The sequence below is a fragment of the Gopherus evgoodei genome, chromosome 13 (assembly GCF_007399415.2).
Source record: "Gopherus evgoodei ecotype Sinaloan lineage chromosome 13, rGopEvg1_v1.p, whole genome shotgun sequence".
Lineage (NCBI taxonomy): Eukaryota > Metazoa > Chordata > Testudines > Testudinidae > Gopherus > Gopherus evgoodei.
In genome coordinates this window covers 11,114,012-11,135,102 of record NC_044334.1, presented here as the reverse complement: position 1 = coordinate 11,135,102, position 21,091 = coordinate 11,114,012, and the positions used below count along the sequence as shown (strand labels likewise).

Here is a 21,091-nt window from a genome sequence, read left to right as displayed (position 1 = left end):
CTCTGAACATCTGCTGCTGCTCAGTAGTGTCAGAAGAAGGGGCAAATGTAGGTATTTGTAAGACAGTTGTGCCTAATGACTTCAGTCGAGGATTAGAGCTCTTTGGTGCCTCACTGCACACGCGCTTTTCCAAAAGACATCTTCTGCCCCCAAAGAGTTTACAGCCTAGGTTAAAACAGAATACAGTAAAAAGAAACAGACAAACAAGGAAGAGGTGGAGAAGTAAAATAAGTTTGTCTTAGCACAATGACCTTGAGTCATGGCAGACCAGCTGCCTAATTATTCTCAGTCAGCAGCATCCTGTAGGCATCAAGGCAGAGATGAACTTTAAAGAGGGTTTTGAGGGCAGATAAGGTGGTAGGTAGCCAGGCAGGGTAGTGTGGGAGAAAATGGGGATAGGTTGGTGGGGAAAGCTGGCTGATAAGTATTAAACGTTGGGAAAGTTGGTGGAGGGAAGAAAGTGTTGATGAGCTGGAAAGGCAGCTAGGGAAAGCGAGACCAATTCATCAAGGTTCTTATGGGCGAAGACAAGAATGTCAAATGAAAGGCACAAAACAGTCCAATGTGTTTATTGAGGTTAGTGCCTGGCATACCCAGAGGCAGAGGAGGTGTGTTCTGTGCAGATGCACCTGGAAATGAGGGAGCACTGAAGTGGTGAACCAATGCCTCTCTGCCCATGTAAGTCAGCCTTCAAGCACTCAGTGCAAACAAGTGACAGACAAAGGAAACAGGAGTCACCAAGGCAAACAGCTGGTCATGATTTGGTATCTGAAAATAATTGAAGGGCTCACTGCAGGGAGGGATGTGCAGTGTTTTAAATCGCAAATGAAATCTCTCGTAAAAAACGCAGGCAGAGCGCAGCTGATGCTTCATCACACTCCGAAAGACTGCACTGAAGATGTTTTCAGGTGTGAATCCATTTGCTGATAAAACACAAGAAAGAGCTAAACACTCCGAGAATAAAGACTTGAATTTCCATGGGCACTGCCTGTTTACATACCTGGTTGAATCCCGCATGTCCTGAATTGGGAGCCGCATTGTGCTGGAGCCCAGTTTCCCAGTGATGTGCAGGATTTGAGGAAATGTTCTCATCAATGTTTGCACCACGGCAATGGGTGCTTTAGAAATACATAAAATATAAAATTGCTCTAATGTGTTCTTCCTCCATATTACTGACCACTACCAGTCAAAGCAAAGGCAGAGGAATAGGATTGGGGCTGGGGAGGGAAGAGTGGATAATGGACTATAGGCATTAGCACAGTTGAGCAAGGCAGCCTTATCACTCGAACAACAGCCTCAGTTCTCAGCTGTGCTCAGAGCACACTGGACACACCAAGTGCAGGAAGCACTTTGCAGCTTCCTGATCCCCTGGGCTAGGCCCCCAAGGAGCTGTCTGCCAGGTGGGAATGGCTGACGTTCAGCACGGTGCTATTGTACAGCCTGGCATGCCCCCGACACCAGTGACTGCAAAGGGATTGGCACAGGAGCTAGCTGTGCAAGAGAGGCACAGAACGGCTGAAGCAAGATTCAGGGTGGAGCCCACTAAGTTCAGCAGCCAAGCAGAGGGAAAAGAAAAAAAAGAGGACACATTAGGCAGAGCCAGTGATTTGTTTGGGCACTTTTAAATTCTCCCTCCATCAAAGCAAATCTATGCCATTCAGTCTGATCCCAGACTTTCTGTTTCTGCTAGACTCTGCAGTGCAGAGCTGCAAATATTGAGGACTGGATGAGATCTTTCCCTTGAAGTGATATCCTAAAGCTTTCATTTTGTTGCTGGAAATCCCTAAACACTATCCCACCTTCTTCCTCATAATAGTACCAGACCCCTAGGGCATCAACCTTTACATTAGATTTCTTAACTATGGGCCCAAGAATCAAAAGAACCAGCATGCTAGCACATCAATCCAGGAGCTGATATCCTGGCTCCATGTGTGAAATCTTGATTGGGCTTAGCTAATTGTGCATGACGTGTCCCTACCAGTCTCACCAGTCTCAGCAATTCAGCAGCATCAGATGCAGTAATGTATTTGTGTACCTTGGGCCAGATCTCCTAGCTTTGCTCTTCTGAAAAGTCGGCTTCCTTTGACAATCAGACATGCATTTTTCCCCCCGTAGCAATGTAGAAAAGCTTTGCTTAGGAAAAAACAAAGAGAAAAACCTAACCAAGTATTTTTTTAAGAGTGAGCACTGTTGATTATCAGCTAAAGTACTCTGTCTAGAGACCAACATCAAATATGCATACAGAGCTTCATGGAATTAGAGTTTGGAGCCTGTATATTAATTAGTGATTTCTCAGAAGAATCAGAGTCTGACAACCCACAGACTTCAGAGCTTGCACAGTTGTATGACTTTGATAAGCAGCCAATGTACACGGCAGTTTTCTGGTGTCATCCTATATTTCTTATCGCCGACAACCACCAGATCACCAGCCTCTGACTTGCCATGAGTCCAATTTCAAGAAGTTAAAAGTCAAAACATGAAGGGGGTATGGGCCATTTCAAATGTGGGAGAAATGTAAATGTTTTTTTAAACTAGCTTTTTAAACCCTCCCAACAGAAATCTGAGAATTTGACTCCACAACCACCTGGGTCTGAAGCAGATATTATACCACTCTGTAGCTTACTGCCAATGTTCCAAACTGGCCTTGCAGTAATTAGCTCAGCACTCTCCAGCAGACTTCGGGTACAATTTGCATGGTACCTGCTGCAAGGATTCCTCAACAAAAAGTAGAAGCTTGAAATAGTTTAGTTCCACTCCGCAAAATAACTGTATCAAAATGGTCCCGTGCTTACTTACAGGTTTTGCTCCCTGTGTGTATGTCAGACCTGTATCTCTTAATCTAAGGAAAAGAATAATATGTTTTACTCCAATTACTTTTATTTGTATTGAAGTCATGCCTAGAGATCCCAGCTGAATTCTGTGCTAGGCACTGTACAACTATAGAGTAAGAGAGAGCCCATGCGCCAAAGAATTTACAATCTACACAGAAAAGACAGGCAAAGGTTAGGGGGAAAGTATACAATGTGCTAAGCCATTTTCTGCTGTGAGAGAGGGAGATAAAGTCTATTCGGGCTTGTGCATCCCTGAGAATTACAGGACTGTATTCTGCCATGAACTGCATCTGTGCAATCCCTTTGAAGATACTGCGGCAATGCAGGTGTAACTTAGGCAGAATTTGAGTTACTGATGATGATGCACAAGCCAGAAAAAAAAACAGCTAGAATTTAAGACACTTGGGTGAGTCTGCAGGGCCAACAGTTAGAAAAATATTTCCACCTGTAAGCAGAACAAATTTGATCTGGAGTCTGTGAGACACAATGAATGTGGAAGCCACAATCCAGTTTTAACAGATTAGAGCCACACTTTAACGAGATGGAATGAATCACATAAAAAATATAGCTGGATATTGTGTGCATTGAGCCTTAATTGGCCTTTTCATTCCTGAGCTACACAATGAGCTGCCAGAACTCCTGGGTGTTATGCTATGACATTCATTGGTCATGCATAGAAACACATGAATATAGCATTTGCCATATTGAAACACATCTTTGTTTCACCAAATTAGGTACTTAGCACTTGCCTACTGTGTCAGGATGAGGGCATTTCATTCCTTCTTGGCCCTTGTCGTTAACAGCTTATGCCTTGCAGTATGAAATGAGTCTTAGACGGGTTCTTCTTTCCCTAAAGGTATTATTGGTCATAATATTAAAGGCTCTGCCCTTTTTAAAATCCAGCCATTACCTCTTCAGACTCCATATTGGCCACACATAGAATTATCAGTCTATTTGTTGAGCTGAGATATTTCCAAAGATTTGTTCCTCATCGGGTTTTGGATATTTTTGTCCTTTTGATTAAACTCTAATTTGGCTGCGGTAAATTGTATCCAGTATTCAGAGATGAAAGTTCCCGTATCTTATCCTTGAAAGAATGAGTCGCTCATAGTGATTTCCAGAGGTCAGCTTACTCACAGAGGTTAAAAATAATTTCATGTCAGGAATGTTCTCTGCATGCCAAGGGTGCCATAAGAGGTAGGAGGGGCAGCTGTTTTGGTGGCATTCATGTATTGACTTCTTCCCTTGAGCAAAATCCAGTCATTGACTGCTCTCTGTTTTTAAGTGGGAAATTTGACAGCTGTACTTTTTAGTATCCCACTGGCTGAGTTTCACTGATTGTCTTCACCAAAGCTGCCCACTCATTCCCTACAGTAGTACCCTGGAGAATCTCCCTTATAAACAGGCCCAGAAATGCTGGTGCTCTGGGACATGTCATGTTTGGACAGAATCAAGTGGTTTGACTGGCTACCCGTAGGTGCAATTGTCAATTATTAGCCAGTTAACCAGTTATTGACCAAAATTTTTTTTAAAACCCACAAATTTGAGTATATATTGTTATTGACAAAAATTACGGCATTAATGAATCCCCTCTAAAAATTCAACATCTGTTTCATTTGTTACGCTAATTTATGTTCTCTATTGATTCAAAAAGTACAATAAAATCTACAATATTGAGCTTTGTGCAAATGCAGTCCAAGAACTTTTGGAAACACTTTTTTAATGTTTCATCTAGGTTTTGGCCTTTAAGGGCAAGTTGTTGCCTCTCGCGATTTGAGCCAAATATCCCTGTTGAGGTGAGTGGGCACAGATCCTGGCATTGGTGGAGATGCCACTGCCTACACCAAGTGTGATTTTGACCTTATGTCACTGTTGACCCAGTGTGGTAGCAGGGTAGTTACTGGAGCTGTGTGAACTTTTTATAGCAAAACTCAGCTATTTTTGGAAATGAAACCAGCTGAGTTTCATATGAAACTTTTTTGACCCATAAAAGTTTAATTGAACTTCAAAGTGAAATGTTTTGTTCCTCTGGATTTTTGAGATTGAGTTTTGTGGTTTCATTTCAGTTCCTTAAAAGCTGACCACATGGGAGGTTTTATGGGTTGAAATACCAAAACTGGAGTTGTTTCATGGGAAGAAGCAGGTTTTTAAAATTCATAAGCTAATTATTATTACCATAGCCTAGGAGCCCTGATCATCAGTGAGGACCCCATTATATTAAGTTTCAGAGTAGCAGCCATGTTAGTCTGTATCCACAAAAAGAACAGGAGTACTTGTGGCACCTTAGAGACTAACACATTTATTTGAGCATAAGCTTTCATGGGCTACAGCCCACTTCATCGGATGCGTAGAGTGGAACATAAAGCAAGAAGATATTTATACATACAGAGAACATGAAAAGGTGGAAGTAGCCATACCAACTGTAAGAGATCAATCAATTGAGATGAGCTATAATCAGCAGAAGGAAAGAAAATGTTTGAAGTGATAATCGAGATGACCATAGAAGGTGTGAGGATACTTAACATGGGGAAATAGATTCAATTATATTAGGTGTTGTACAAACACAGAACAAAGAGACACTCGGTGCCCAAAAGAGGTTACAATTTAAATATAAGACAAAGGACAACAAATGGATACAGACAGATAGACGGAAGAGTACAAGGAAACCATGAGACACTATACATTGACACCTCTAAGTTATAGACACTGTGGAGATGGGCCCTATAGAAAACCCACAGATGATTAAGTAGGAAGATAGGTAGATAGATGACTGAGATCATGGATGTCATCACTCACTATGCGCCTATTTACAGTATCCTAATATGGTTACTCGTGGTATCTTACATAAGAACAGCCATACTGGATCAGACCAAAGGGCCATCTAGCCCAGTATCCTGTCTTCTGACAGTGGCCAATGCCAGGTGCCCCAGAGGGAATGAGCAGAACAGGTAATCATCAAGTGATCCATTACCTGTCGCTCATTCCCAGCCTCTGGCAAACATGTATTCAATGTATGTCATTGCTCCTTATTGAAACATTGTTTAAATTAAGTGGATTTTTAAGCCTATTACAAGTACATGGGATCTTTAATAAAATGAGAATATAATTTAATTCATTTATGTACATTTTACATTGGCTCTGGTGGGTAATAATGTTGCATCCACATATGTATTATTAAATAAGAGCTTATTAAGTTTTGAGCTATATTATGTTTAAGAATTTCATTCAAGATTAGATTTTAAGGAATATATTAACTTATTTTTTTTTAAATTAGTTTTTTAAAATAAAATTTTAATTATGCAAATTATTTTGAAATGACATTTTGGAGAGAGAGCGATAATGTGTGTATGTTGCCCTTCTTAAGGTTAAAGGTTAGTTCTTGCATCAGAATATTTCACTGCTGTTTGGATTGTGGAGAAAGGAGAAGCTGGATCCAGAATAGGCTGTATCAGTGAGGTAAAACAGATATATCATGCTGTAGCCTCTTGGAGGAACTGCCATGCCTGTACAACATTTAAGGGATCTGCAGCCACCTCTCTACTTTGCACTAGCTTGGATCTCCAATTGTTGCTTCATTTCTAAAAAGTAATTGAGACCTCACCCTAACATGCTACCAAGAAATTTCAAGCAAGATGCATGCCACATACTCAGGAGAGGCATCCCAGATGGCAAAGTCATCTTGCCACCAGGAGCAGTTTTCTCATATTGTAATTTTCTGACAGACCTTGGAGATCACAAGTGACAACACCTCAGTCATGTGGCAATAATCTAGCTACCAGCACTCCCCGTGATCCAGAACATAGGAGAGCAATCTACCAGTAGTGTTGTGAGGCTTAGTTAATAAATAAAGTGCTTTGGACTCCCTGGATAGAAGGCACTGTTGGGTTATGTCATGTTATTGTTACTCTCTCCAGACTGTTTTGAGGAGTATTTTCACAGGTACAGAGGATGGGGAAAGAAGCAAACTGCCTGTCCTGGTAGAGAATGGGATTTTTTGTTGTTGTTTATTTTTAAAAGGACCCCAACATCTTGAAATATAGTCTCTTTTTGAGAGAGAGAGAGAGAGAGAGAGAGAGAGAGGGGTGATTAAGTCGTTTCAGTTACTGCTTCTGCTCCCTTACTCATTTTATGAATTTTTGTGCTTTCACAATCATATTTTCCTATTTAAAAGTATGTTTCTATCCCTTGTTGCTGTGTGAAAGTCCCACACCATCAGCAGAGGGAGATGACTATGGCCCAGTTCAGGAAGGCAGTTAAGCACATGCTTAAATTCATCCTTATTCAGGAAAGCACTTAAGAATGGGCTTCACATTGATCACGTGCTTAAACTTAAGCTGATGCTGAGGGCTCTGTGGACTAAGGAAGCTTTTCGGAACAGAAACTCATCTTGTTCATACATGGGAAACAGTGAAACTGATTATACGCCACATGCTGGCAAATGAACAGAGTAAGGAAACTGAATAGAAGGAGGACAGTCCCCTCCCTCCATTTAATATAGTTCAGATACAGTAACCTTCAGTGTCACTGTTTACACTAATATGTGCACGTGTGTTAAACAGAAGTATGATTGTCAAGTTTGCACAATCTGGTTTTTTTAAGCCAGTCTCTAGTTCTGATGGTTGCTGAGGAAAGCTGGAAATACAATCTGTGTGCACCCTGCAGACTTAGGAACCAGAAAGCAAATTAAAAGAACCCAAACTATGATGGGGGTTTTTTGGTCAGGGGAGGCAAGGATTTTTTTTTGGCTCATGATTTTTAAGTCAAGCTTATGATTCTGGGGGATTCTGACTCATGATTTTGGAAAGCCTGCGGTTGGGGATAGGATGTTTCAGCCAAGCAAGTTGCTTGGGAATGTCTCATCTGTGCCGCTCTGTCATGCAAATAGCCTCTGTGCCTGGCTTTAAAACTCCCACTTCATCTGCCTTAATCATACAATTCAAAGATGTCTTCAAACTATAAACCAATTAATTAAATCTTTGTCCTCACAACAAGGAGCTGCAAGATGACTCTACACTTTAAGTGTGGTCTCAGCTTCACTCCAGGACCGCGGACTAATCCGATATAATCAAATATCAGGTATTAGGAATTAATAAACATGAACCGTTTCATAGGACACTGCTGTTTGCTTTCTATTTCCCCCCTTTAGCTTTCTTGTTCAGCAAATCTCCGCTATGTTGTTGTTTTTGTTGCCCATCCTTGTAGTGGTTAACATAAGGAAAAAAGCTGAATTTGACCACATCCTTGAGGATGTCAAGCATTTATAGTTTTATTGGTTTAGAAGCTTACTAAATTTAAACAGAAGCATTAACATGGCCTTCGATTCTCTTGACAGTTATAAACTCTTCCTTGGGGGGATTTCTGTAATTCTGTCTAATCAGCTTAAGGAGTTAATTAAACAGCTGTCACTTAGCTTCTTAATTCTGAGACTTGATGCTAAATAAGATTTTAAATTAGTTATGCATGACTGAGGCATGGATTCTGTGATACAGCTAAGATGGCTTCCAGCAGAAAAGAAGGAGAAGCTAGACCTCATTTAAATAAACAGCAGTGGGATTCTGGGTGACAGCCAGATTAATGCTCTGGAGACTGATACATGGAAAATCTGTGAGGAAAATGGAGGGTACCAGTGAGTGCCAAGTAAGACAGTTTTAAGATGAGCTATTCATTCTCATTTGGCGGCATGTACTTGACCTTAAGAGGTTTTGATAACTGTTATTCTCTTCTCTTGTACAGTCTGTAGACATTAAACCCAAAGGCTGAGATACCTAATAAAAACAGTAAGGAACATATGTGTGTCACAAAACAGGTGTCAAATATGCATAGTTTCCTTTAGTTTAAACAAATTGAGATTGAGATTGAGATCTGGCACTCTGGCAATAAGTTATAGTATTTCAATGACAATTTAATGCTTCTTTCCTTTGTATAAAGAAATGAAGCACAGCAGATGTATTGAACATTAATATGTTTATTCATATGTATCCCACATACTAATTTCTGTTGTGAAATAACTGAAAGCTCTTTAAAAAATCAGTATGTCGTTTAGAATTCCAATTCCGTCCTCCAACTCTGAAAATCAAGAGCCAGTTTCTGTGCTCAGATGTAAATCCAGAGTAGCTCCATTGAAATCAGAATCTATATATTTAAAACACCATTTCCAGAGCTCATATTTCAAGCTTCCATGTATTTTGCTGCTTGTCCTCAGAGCTAAAGGCTGTGTGCTGCAAATCAGCTCAAGTTATTTTGAGGAAACATGCCTGTGGGTCGCCTTTGAAAAACAAACTGGTGCCTTGTTCACGTTGCTTGTGGTATTGTGTGGCTTGTAAGGGCAAGGGGGAAAGGCTACTAAAATAAATTCTTTAATCCTGTTGAAGTGCTTTTGGAAGGGAACGTCGATGATCACCGCTTTGTACATTAATATGAAACAAAGTGGCCCTATTATGAATCCAGTGCAGAACCTCAGACATTAAGCATGAGTCAGTCGTCTGCTTGTTTATTCAGGTAGTCATATGAAGACGACCATTTGGCTGTAAGTGTAGGGCAAAGGAAGAGCTACCGGGCGGAGGGGGAAGAATCACAAGATTTACAAAGACATTATTCCTTTCTTTCAGTGTAGTAATTATAGGGCAAATGGCATCCTAAGGGAAATTAAGTTGCAGGGACACTACCAGTTACAGATGGGCAACTAATAGGCATTCACGTTTGCCTTTTTGGTTAAAAAGATGGTTGCTGTGTGAAGCTTCTCTGGAGGAGTTTATAACCTCAGTGGTTTGATATGAATCTTACTAGATATGCCCACTCCCATTATGGGGAGAGAAATCCTTTCATAGGCTATTATCATTTTATTTGATTATTATTGGGGTTTGGTGTGCCTGAATTATAGAGATGTGCACCAAAATACACTATATAATGGTTATAAAAGATCAGCAGCTTTTTACAGTTGCTCCGGGAATCAACTTTTACTGAACAGAATATTAGGATTAAGCCTTTCAAAGTCCATAAGTATTCCTAGTTGTATTCCTCTGGCATCAAGTCTCCTCTAACCCATGATGGCTATGGACAAAGAATATAATATTTCTTCAAAAGATTCCAGTATCATTTTAGCAGCAGAAAATATCACTTTTAAATTAGTAACTGTTTTAGATTTCTAGCTTACATGTTGGGAATTTGCATTATAAATCTCTGTATAGGCTAAATAAGTATCATGTTTGTTTCCTTGGAATGAAATAAATTTTTTATTTATTTTCACCATGGGAACATTAAGCCTTTTCTAGCCATTAAACAAATGACTGAAGAAACATTTTTCATAGCCCCTGCTCTTTTAATTGTTGTAAATTCATTTCACACTTCTACGTTCAAATGAGAAATGCAGATCAGATATCTAAAGAAGAAATTCTCCAAGTGCATACAGGTGGAGTTGCTGAAAACTGTGCAGAAACAATAAGTTTTGGCTGCTGCAAACCGATTCTGAATATTGCTCGTTTCACTTTGCACCTCTCTTGAAGTATCAGGTGGATTTGTCTAATTTGCATTCACCAAGTGCTTTGATGCTTGCTGATGGGAAATCATGATCTTATTTTAGAACATTAGAAGTTTCTATAAGCTCTAGGAAATCTTTCTTTAAAAAATTTGCAAAGTTTCTGAGGAGACCTTTGTGGTCCTTTAAAAAGTGACAATGTTGTATTGTGTCAAGCTGATAGGAGTTTGGCATCATGCAACCCATGCTTTTTTAGGAATGGACAAGCAGGCCGATTTTGAGCTGGATCTAGAGTTTGGATCAGGATCCAGATTTTGAATCCCTTGAAATCTGAGTGATTGGATCCTGAGTTTGGGGTAAAAAGCAAGAACCAACTTTGTTTAGGTTCTTATCCCACAAACACTTATTTTTATGCCTTTGAGTAGCCTCGCTGATGGCAATGAGACTATTCAAGTGTATGAAATTAAGCACATGCATCCATGTCTGCTGGAACGTAGTCTTTAAACTGTAAGGATACAGTTGGAGTAGGGGCCAGGTCTGCCCACATTTGTACAATACCTAGTGCCCTGGGACAGATCCAGCTGGTTGTCTTGGGCAGGGGCAGTAGGTATCACAAGCTCGGGGAGGGCCTCCCCAAACAGTCAGGCATGGCCCCTCCCACGCCTCCCCTCCCGCTCTTCCCTGTGCTGTGGCCCCGGCTTAGGCTGGGGCTGGGGTGGCGAGGCCCGCCCAGTGCTCTGGGGCTAAGGGTGCTCTGGGGCTGGGGCCGTGCTGCCTGCCCTCCTTGTGCACTGGGGTCGACAGGTTGGGGCCATGCTGCCAGCCCAGTGTTCCGGAGTGGGGGGGGGGGGGGGGCTGGCCTGGGGATGGACCAGTGGCTGCGGTGGGGGGCTCTGGGCTTTGCCAGAGGGAGGAGAGGCGTGGAAGAGGCTGGGGCTCGGGTGGAAGGGGCAGGGCTGGGGGCTACCCTCCTTCAGCCAGTGGTTCGTGCTCTGCCTGTGTCTCTAGGTTATTAAAAGATAACACTAATACTTGAAACTCTACCCAAAACTCGGTCCAAATTTAAACTACCAGTGCATTAGATTAACCTTTTTTATGCTGCTTTTCATTTTTAAATTCCTTTGCCAGAGCCTCTCTGGTGAAATCCATAACAAGAGGCTGCTCCCATGTTTTTCTAGCTCACATGAGTGTCAGAAGTACCAGAAATGTTATGATGCTGTCTATGTTCATCATATTCCAAGCCATCGTTTGCAGACCAAAGAGAGTCAGATATGGTTCTGATAAGCTTTAGAACTGCTAGCTGCTTCTCTGAGCAAACTCATGAACATTTTGAGGTTCATCTCCACTAGCTGTTAACTAGTGTGACAAAGTTCCTCCTTTGGAGGGTCCTGCGCTTACTGGTGGATTTGCTTGCCTTGAGGATTAACAGCAGCCCTCAGTTTGGCCACCTTCTGTCACTCTCCTGTAGCCATCTGGCCTGACCCTGTCACACTGGGGACAACTTTTCATTTTGAGCAGCATATCTCAAAATACAATTTAGATGGGGCTACTATATGGTGGGTGCATATCTGGCTGGATAACCGTACTCAGAGAGTAGTTATTAATGGCTCCCAATCCTGCTGGAAAGGTATAACAAGTGGGGTTCCGCAGGGGTCTGTTTTGGGACCGGCTCTGTTCAATATCTTCATCAACGACTTAGATGTTGGCATAGAAAGTACGCTTATTAAGTTTGCAGACCATACCAAACTGGGAGGGACTGCAACTGCTTTGGAGGACAGGGTCAAAATTCAAAATGATCTGAACAAATTGGAGAAATGGTCTGAGGTAAACCGGATGAAGTTCAATAAAGACAAATGCAAAGTGCTCCACTTAGGAAGGAACAATCAGTTTCGCACATACAGAATGGGAAGAGACTGTCTAGGAAGGAGTATGGCAGAAAGAGATCTAGGGGTCATAGTGGACCACAAGCTAAATATGAGTCAACAGTGTGATACTGTTGCAAAAAAAGCAAACGTGATTCTGGGATGTAATAACAGGTGTGTTGCAAACAAGACATGAGAAGTCATTCTTCCGCTCTAATCTGCGCTGGTTAGGCCTCAACTGGAGTATTGTGTCCAGTTCTGGGCCCTGCATTTCAAGAAAGATGTGGAGAAATTGGAGAGGGTCCAGAGAAGAGCAACAAGAATGATTAAAGGTCTTGAGAACATGACCTATGAAGGATGGCTGAAAGAATTGGGTTTCTTTAGTTTGGAAAAGAGAAGACTGAGAGGGGACATGATAGCAGTTTTCAGGTATCTAAAAGGGTGTCATCAGGAGGAGGGAGAAAACTTGTTCACCTTAGCCTCTAATGATAGAACAAGAAGCAATGGGCTTAAACTGCAGCAAGGGAGATTTAGGTTGGACATTAGGAAAAAGTTCCTAACTGGGGTAGTTAAACACTGGAATAAATTGCCTCGGGAGGTTGTGGAATCTCCATCTCTGGAAATATTTAAGAGTAGGTTAGATAAATGTCTATGAGGGATGGTCTAGACAGTATTTGGTCCTGCCATGAGGGCAGGGGACAGGACTCGATGACCTCTCGAGGTCCCTTCCAGTCCTAGAGTCTATGAATCTATGAATCTCATTAGTCAGATTGTTTGCAAAAGCTCATTATAAATTTTCCTTCCCTATATGGAGTTCCAGCAAGGGCCTGCACTATACAGTACAGACTAGAGAGATCAGGTCACTCACATACCAGTTCCAGCTTAATATTAAGGCCTGGATCCTGCCAACATAATTTTATTACCGTGAGCAGTCCTGTTGAAATGAAGCACATGCACAAGGGACTGCAGAAATAGGGCCTAAGGTCTTGGTTCTACAATTCTTATCTGTGCCTAGTAGCTGTTCCATTGGCTGTGGTGGGGCTACTGGTTAGGGGAAGCCTCCCTGCCCCCAAGTGGGTATAAGGTTTGCAAAATAGAGCCCTATCTATACAGTATGCAGGAGACTCTCAGTGATGCCTCAGATTAAAGAAAAAAATTAAATCATCTGAATATTTTGTTGCAAACCTCCCGAAGATCCTGGTTGCCAGAAAAATATGTTCCGTTCTGAGAGCAACTGTATGCCCATGACTGCTGGGCCTCATGCTGCAGGCCGGCAGTCCTTAGATTCATTTACCTTTGTGTGACTTGTAATTTCAGAATATCTGAAGGGTTTGGGGACTGGTTGGGGGATAAGGGGGCTTTCTTCTTTACTGTTCTTTTTGTAAAATTCTATTTCCCGCTCCCCTTAAAGATCATGAGGTTGCAGGGGCAGACTCTGGCAAGGCAGCTATCAAAAGACGAGGAGGTTTTTTTCCTTCTTTAGATACTGCTTTGATCCCAGATAAAGTGTCTGTCCCTTAAATAGTGTGAAGAGCCTTTTTTTATCCCCAGCCTTTAGATGAGAGAGATCCAGTGCTTCCCCTCTCTCTACCCCAAGAGGCAGGAGGGGGAGTCATTGTCTTCTGACTATGTGGTTTCAGTTTTACTTTGTTTCCTTCCACAAGTGAAATCAAGTCAGGCTCAGAACCCATAGCATGAGCTATTTAGATAATGAGAAGTTAGCACTCGCGGGGTGGGGGGCTTTGGAAGCCTTTAGTTCATAAGAACCAGTTGAAATCAAGGAGCTCTTGTTCTATGGGATATTCCTTTATTCAGAGGCCTGGTTTTGAAAAGCTTAAAACCTCTCCAGGAATGAGCAGCGCCTTGTAATTAGGAATGGAAGTAAGTAGGAGCCAAATTGTTCTCTCTGTTTCCCTCAGTGTAAATCAAGCATAACTGCAAAGAAGACAATGAAGTTACGCCAGGGTAACCGAGAGCCCAATTTTGTACTGTGTTTCTGAGTCAAAATGTAGTCATATAATCTGAGCCGCAATCCTTAAATGTATAAGTAATGCAGCAAGCAGGTAATAGTCCTTTTGGAATATATGTGGCAATAGTGATATAATAGTGATACTATTCACTTTATAGCTCATTTCATGTAAAGAGCTCAAAGCACTTTTCAGACAGCTTTACTTTTTGAGATATGTATTATCCCCATTTTACAGAAGGGAGACTGAGACACAAACAGATGAAGCAACTCGCCCAAGATCACATGGCAAACGAGTGGCAGAGTCAGGTTAGTTTCCAGCCTCACCATCCCAAGCTCTAAGAACGAGACACGTTGGTTCTGATTCTCCAGTGCCCTGCTCTCTTTGTAATCACTTACACTTGATCTGATAGATTGCATTTTAAATTCTCTCTGCAATGGCATAACCAACTATGCAAAGTGGAGAGCAGTGGAGACTGAGGCTCATTGCCTGTGTTTATACAGCCCTAATTACCACAGTATCAGAGCACCACACAGTGCTTAGTGTATTTAGCCTCACAACACCTCGATGAGCTATGGAAGTACTATTGTCCCCATTTCACAGATGGAAACTGAGGCACAGAGAGGTTAAGTGACTTGCCTAAGGTCACTCAGGAAGTCTTTGACAAAGCAGGAAATTGATTCCGGATTTCCTATGTTCTAGACTAGAGCCTTTTTACCACTGCACCATCCTTCCTCTAACTATGTGAGCACTGTTTTCTCTGAGGTTTTCATAGAACGTCCGTGGCTACAGAATACAGCCTGGAGCAGGGCTCCAATGGTTAAAGGACAAGACTTAAAACATGGTGGTAGTTTCAGGTGACCAACAGGGTTGTTAACTGAAATCAGCATGAAAGTAGCCACTGATAAATACTGGGCACTTGCATGCTCATACTGTGTGGAATCTCCTCCGGATGTCATCCTCTAATAGCTGACTGATACTCACTGAGTGGCAATCAGGGAAGGGGGAGAACCCTAACAGCTCTGATGACAGAAGAAGTTTGGCACCAGAACTTCGCTGTACAGAATCAGGGCAACTCTTGAAGCACAGAGCTACTGCCATACATGTGCAACTGTATGAGAGGCAGCTGCGTTTAGTGGATAGAGCACTGGACTGGGAGTCAGGAGACCTGGAAGCTATTTCTGGCTCTGCCACTGGCCAGGTGTGTGATCTGAGGAAAGTCACTGCCGCTCCGTTTCTTTTATCTGTTTAAACTGTCCATTCTCAGGTACTGTCTCTCATTCTGTGTACTGCACCTAGCATAATGGATCCCCAGTCTCAGGTCGGAGCCTGGCACTACTATAATAGAAATAATAAATATCAGTAATTAAATAATGAACACTGGGTTAAAGAAGGGGGCATTCTGAGTGATGGGATCTAGCACTCATCCAGGTCAGACCAGACACATTGCCTTCTCCATATATTGCTGACTCATACTATTTTAAAGATCAGGGTACCAGAACCCGCTCCTCAGCCATCCCCAAGAGAATGATTTTGTGCTTTCTACCCCATCAGGCTGGCTAGACCATTAAAAACTGACCTCTCATTAAAACACCACACCTGGCTAATATCATACAGTGCTGCATTGCTACAGTGTTCTGAGCATAGCTATTGAGTTCTATAAGGAGAGATCTGACACATGTAAATGGAAATCCTGGCCCCACGGAAGTCAATCCCATTGTCTTGCAAGAGGTAAGGATTTCACTCCTAAGGGCTTGTCTACGCTACCCCCCAGATTGACGAGCAGCGATCGATCCAGCAGGGGTCGATTTATCGTGTCTAATATAGATGCGATAAATTGACCGCCAATCGCTGTAGCGTTGACTCCAGTACTCCACCTCAACAAGAAGTGCAAGGGGAATCAATGGGTGAGCGTTTCCCGTCAACACACCGCAGCGAAGACACCGCAGTAAGTAGATCTAAGTATGTCAACTTCAGCTATGTTATTCACATAGCTGAAGTTGCGTAACTTAGATCGAGCTCCCCCTCGTTAGTGTAGACCAGCCCTAAGTGTTACCTTCCACTTGGTGCAACTTACTCTACACTTGTCCCATCCTCTGTGCCAGCAATTCTTGGGAGGTCAATTGAAAATTAACACAAGCTTCATTTTTGAAAGGCTAGGTGAAGAAGAGGAGAGCTGGTGTTTGGTGACAGAAATGTAGGTGAGGAGGAAACATCTAAACCAAGGATTTGTTGTTTGGTCTTTTAGGAAGCTGAGATCCTGAACACAGCAATTCTCACTGGGAAAACTGTGGCTGTCCCTGTCAAGGTGGTCTCAGTGGAGGAGGATGGAACCGTGACTGATCTTCTAGAATCAGTGGAGTGCAGATCGTCTGATGAAGACGTAATTAAGGTGAGAATCTATCATTTAATTAAGGGAAGGCCACATCCCTGCAAGAAATGCTGCCAGTAGTGTTCTCTGACATGCCTGTGTGGCTAGTTTAATCCTTTCCTGAATATCCTTCCGTTAAAAGACAAAGAATTATTATCATCGTTGTAATGTATAGGCTGGTGCACTGGGCCTGTTAAAACACACAGAAAACCCCAAATCTCCACCTGGCATCTTGGGGTGTGTTTGTCAAAAATAAAAAAACAGATAGGGAGGACAGTGATTGACAGGGCACAGCAGGGTCCTAACTACACCCCTGCACCTGAAGGTCTATCTTAGCTCTACACCCACAGATGATTCATCTACATTGGGATAACTGTCTTGGCTGGCTATGCTGGCTTCAGGGCAAAGTTAGCACAAACTCTGATGCAAGGGAGACTCTTTGTATTTGCGTAACTTTCAGTTCTCTCCCCTTGGTGTAAATCTGGAGTAGCTCTGCTGGGGTTAATGGCATTCCAGCATGGTAAAGGCGCAAGGGCTAAATTCTGCTCTCAGTTCAATGGGGTTGAATCAGTCAGTGGGGCTACACTGGGGTAACTGACAGCAGAATTGGTCACTGAATGACCAGAAGACAGTGAAAGAAGGTTTGTGTATTGTTAAGTGTAACTGACACCCCCTACCCTCTTATTAGCCATTTTCTCCTGTTTCATCCCTCTCTTCCAATCCCGCAGTGGGTGTATCTACACTGCAGCTGGGAGCAACGCTCCCAGGACAGATAGACGGACCTCTTGTAATTGGGCTCGCACTAGTGTGCTAGACACAGCTATGTGGACAGTGCACCACTAGAGGCTTGGGCTATTCACCCAGCTCAAGCCCACTTTACGCCCTGGGTCCACACTCAAGTGGCTAGCTCAAGCCTCCCCTGCTGCGTCCAGACAGCTACGTTTAGTGCATTGACACAAGCTCACCAGTGGAAGTCCGTCTCCCTGGGTTGTGCAACTCACTCCCTGCTGCAGTGTAGACATACCCACTAAGGGACTGGAAGTGGAGCTGTACCCAGTGAGTTACACCAGGTTAGGCTCAGCTCAGACTTGAGCTGTGTAACTCATATTACTCTTCACATTTTCTCTGCCCCCTTGTCTCCAGCTGAAGTTCATTTGATTTCTTGATCATTCCTAGCTCCTCTGCTTGAAGGGAAAGTAAACATAAAATGGAAAAAGCCTTGAGAAATGCATCCAGAGATGGCAAGTGTATGAGCCTTATTCTGCTGAGGACCGTAAAATGAAAATGAACCTCTGTGTGATGGGAGGAAAATTGTTTTGCAAGTGAAGTGCCTTCCCACTCATAGGTGTGATTTGGAAGAAGAAAGAAAAAGAAAAAAATTGTGACAAATAAAACACAAACACTTACACATGATAAATTACCCAGTACGTATGATGTCTTCATGAGAGAAACACACTGAAGCATGATCTAGTTTCTTTTGCCACTGATCTCTAAGTATGGTAACCTGACTTCCAGGACTTTCTGCCTCAGGGGACTGGTCCTCCAAACCTTTGGGCATGTGTGTCACTTTTCACACAGGGAAATGACACACAAGTGTAAAATGACTCACATGGTTTTCAGGATCAGTTCCCAAATGTGTAAGAAAAAAACGCAGCTAATAAACTCTGCACGTTCTACATCCCTTCAAGCCAGGTGGCATGTGTGTCCCAGTCAAATTTTCACCTCTGAGCTGAGGACATCATGTGACCCCTGGAGTTTAACTTTTCCTTATTTCAGTTCCTAGTGCTCAGCACTCACAACTGTTCTACTTCAGAATAAAAGCAGCCTGAATTCATTCTCCATTCCTTTTTTTTTTTTAATTTTCACTCACTTAACCTACCAGCAAATTGTTAATGCTAGAAATGATTTTATAAAAAAAGAACTAGATAAATTCATGGAGGATGGATCCATCCATGGCTTTTAGCCAGGATACGGAGGGATGGTGTCCCTAGCCTCTGTTTGCCAGAGGCTGGGAATGGGCAACAGGGAATGAATCACTTGATGGTTACCTGTTCCGTTCATTCCCTCTGGGGCACCTGGCATTGGCCACTGTCGGAAGGCAGGATACTGGGCTAGACGGACCTTTGGTCAGACCCAGTGTGGACGTTCTTATGATTGCCTCAAGACGAAAGGTTCAGATCTGGCTTTTGAAGATAAAATTAGATGATCCTAACAGTCTTCAAATCTGTAAATCTATCTAGTGGACATCTCAGTCACAGAGGTTTTGATCATGAAAGGTGCCGAGTACCCTCAACGCCTGTTGACTACAAGCCCAACTCTAGAACAGTTACTCTTCTGGCTTTAATGGGGATTAAGCACCTCACAGGAGATAGTCAGATTGGGCCATATTTTTCTTTCTCATGGGTGCACAAGCCTCATTATGCATATACTGTAATGCACGGTGATGTGCTATAAAGAGTTGTAGATCTCACCATCAGCTTTTTGCAGGAGTGAAATGGCCATTTGGTTTATTCAGTGTGGAGTAATACAGCTATGAAGACTACAAGTTTTTAAGAAACTCGGCTTATCCCATTTGGTTGGTATCTGTTAATGAACAAGGGAGGACAATGATAGACAGTGCTGGTGAGAGACAATGGTGTGAGGTGGGTACAAGAAACCTAATAACAGAATGACAACAATATGGGTTTGTCTGGAGTTTGCCATTATCACCTCAGACACTTACAGCTGGCTGTCCTTAAAGATAGGCTTCTCTAGAGGAGAAAATGAGAGAGCCAAAAATTAGAGTTAAAACCAGGCCAACTAAAAGCAAATTCTTTTGTGAATCGAAAGTTGTTGTTTTTTTTAAATATTTTTAAACCTAACCCTTAATCAGCCAACAGGCCTCAATCACTATAGGCCTCTCCCTGAGCTGGTATAAATCAGCCTCGTTCCATTGACTTCAGTGGAGCTGTGCCAGTTTACACCAATTGAGGATCTGGCCCTGTGTGAAATTTTCTTCAGCCAAAGGTTGACAGGAACATTGCGCTCTCTCAGCTGCTCATTTTCCCATTTTAATTTGGATGCAAACACCAGCAGGAAATTTTTAGCTCCAAATCTACCATCTCTGGGCCCCATTAGCTGATATGTCTTTCCTAGTGGACATCTTGTAGCATTGAAGTGAGACTGAAAGCTCCATTTTGTTCCAGTGGTGCACACCAGCAACTGGAGGCTTTCCTTAATATTCCTTGACGTGCACCCTTAAGACCAGTGCAGGTAATCAAATGTTACTGTCAGAGGAACAACCTGCTGAGAGCTTCAAGTTTACCTCCAAGTTAAGGAGGGAAGTAACAAGGTAACTGAAAAGCTTGAAATGCATAGAGCTGTAGATGGTGAAAACTGACTTTTGGTAGCTATATTTCAACTTTTCTGTCATGGGATTGTAACTAGAGCTGTAGAAATAACTTTTGTTTCAGGTCAAGCAAAATTTTGTATTTTGATTACGTCAAAACTTTTCATTCACCCTATAATGAAACTTTTTAAAAATTATTTTAATTAAATTGCAGTAAATTTAACAGTAAAAAGTCATTTTGAATGGAGAAATCTAAATGTTTTCATTAAAAAAAATGGTTTTGAAATAGTCAGGGTTTTTTCAGCTGAAACAGTTTGTCAAATTCAGCACAAAGTCAGAAAATGTTTCAGCTGGCCAATTCTGTACTTTTCAGTGAAAAAAGTTTTGGCTGAAAAACTTCGCTTACCTCTAATTGTAACATTTACACCTATTCTACTTGTCTTAAGCCACTTCATCTTCACAATAATACCTTGTACAGAAGATGAGGCCAAGCAATTTGAAAGTCCAGCATGTTATACGTTTCCTTTTTAAAATCTACACAGAGTTTCCATTTATCTTAACAGCTGCAAACTCAGCCATCATGCTGGTGGCTTCTGATTGCACATGCCTTTCTGTCTCTCTTAATCCTCTTTTTTTCCTTCTTCTGCAAGATCCTTCTGAGTCTGGTAAATCTGCCTCTGATTTAAGAAATGGATTTGTTTAATGTAAGTTCAGAAAGAAAAATTACAAATTCATTGACACGTATTGCTGAGCCATTGTGGAGATCCTGGGCCAAATTCTTAGCTTATGTAAATGAAATCAGTGATGTTACATCAGCTGAAGATCTGGCCCCTCTTCCTCTGCATGGTGATATTTGTAAAGAATGTGTTTGTACTTTAAAATGTTAATAAAGAGGCAATGTGGCTAAGAATAGGTGGGTGAGTGTGAAGCCACCATATCTCCTGTGCCATTTAAAACTTAGACTGGACAGTGAAATGTAGAATACACAGTAATAGTTAAAATTTACCAACCCTACTACAGTAGTTCCCAGTGTTTAGAAAATAAATAAATGCAACATCCTGGCAAACAATCCTACACTGGCAGAGGGGTAAACAAGACCTAGATCCTTTTCATCTGAGTCCTAGTAAGTTATCATAGAATATCAGGGTTGGAAGAGACCTCAGAAGGTCATCTAGTCCAACCACCTGCTCAAAGCAGGACCAATCCCCAGACAGATCTTTACCCCAGTTCCCTAAATGGCCCCCGCACGGATTGAACT

General features: G+C 42.1%; 1 protein-coding gene across 1 annotated transcript in view; it reads left to right on the top strand.

Annotated features, from left to right (window-relative positions):
• The window catches only part of TMEM132D (transmembrane protein 132D), a 424,540-nt gene that overhangs the window by 343,915 nt on the left and 59,534 nt on the right, over positions 1-21,091 (top strand). Inside the window, exon 5 of the mRNA XM_030583344.1 lies at positions 16,383-16,526. Coding sequence (XP_030439204.1) covers positions 16,383-16,526 — 144 coding nt within the window. The remainder of the gene's footprint in view (positions 1-16,382; positions 16,527-21,091) is intronic.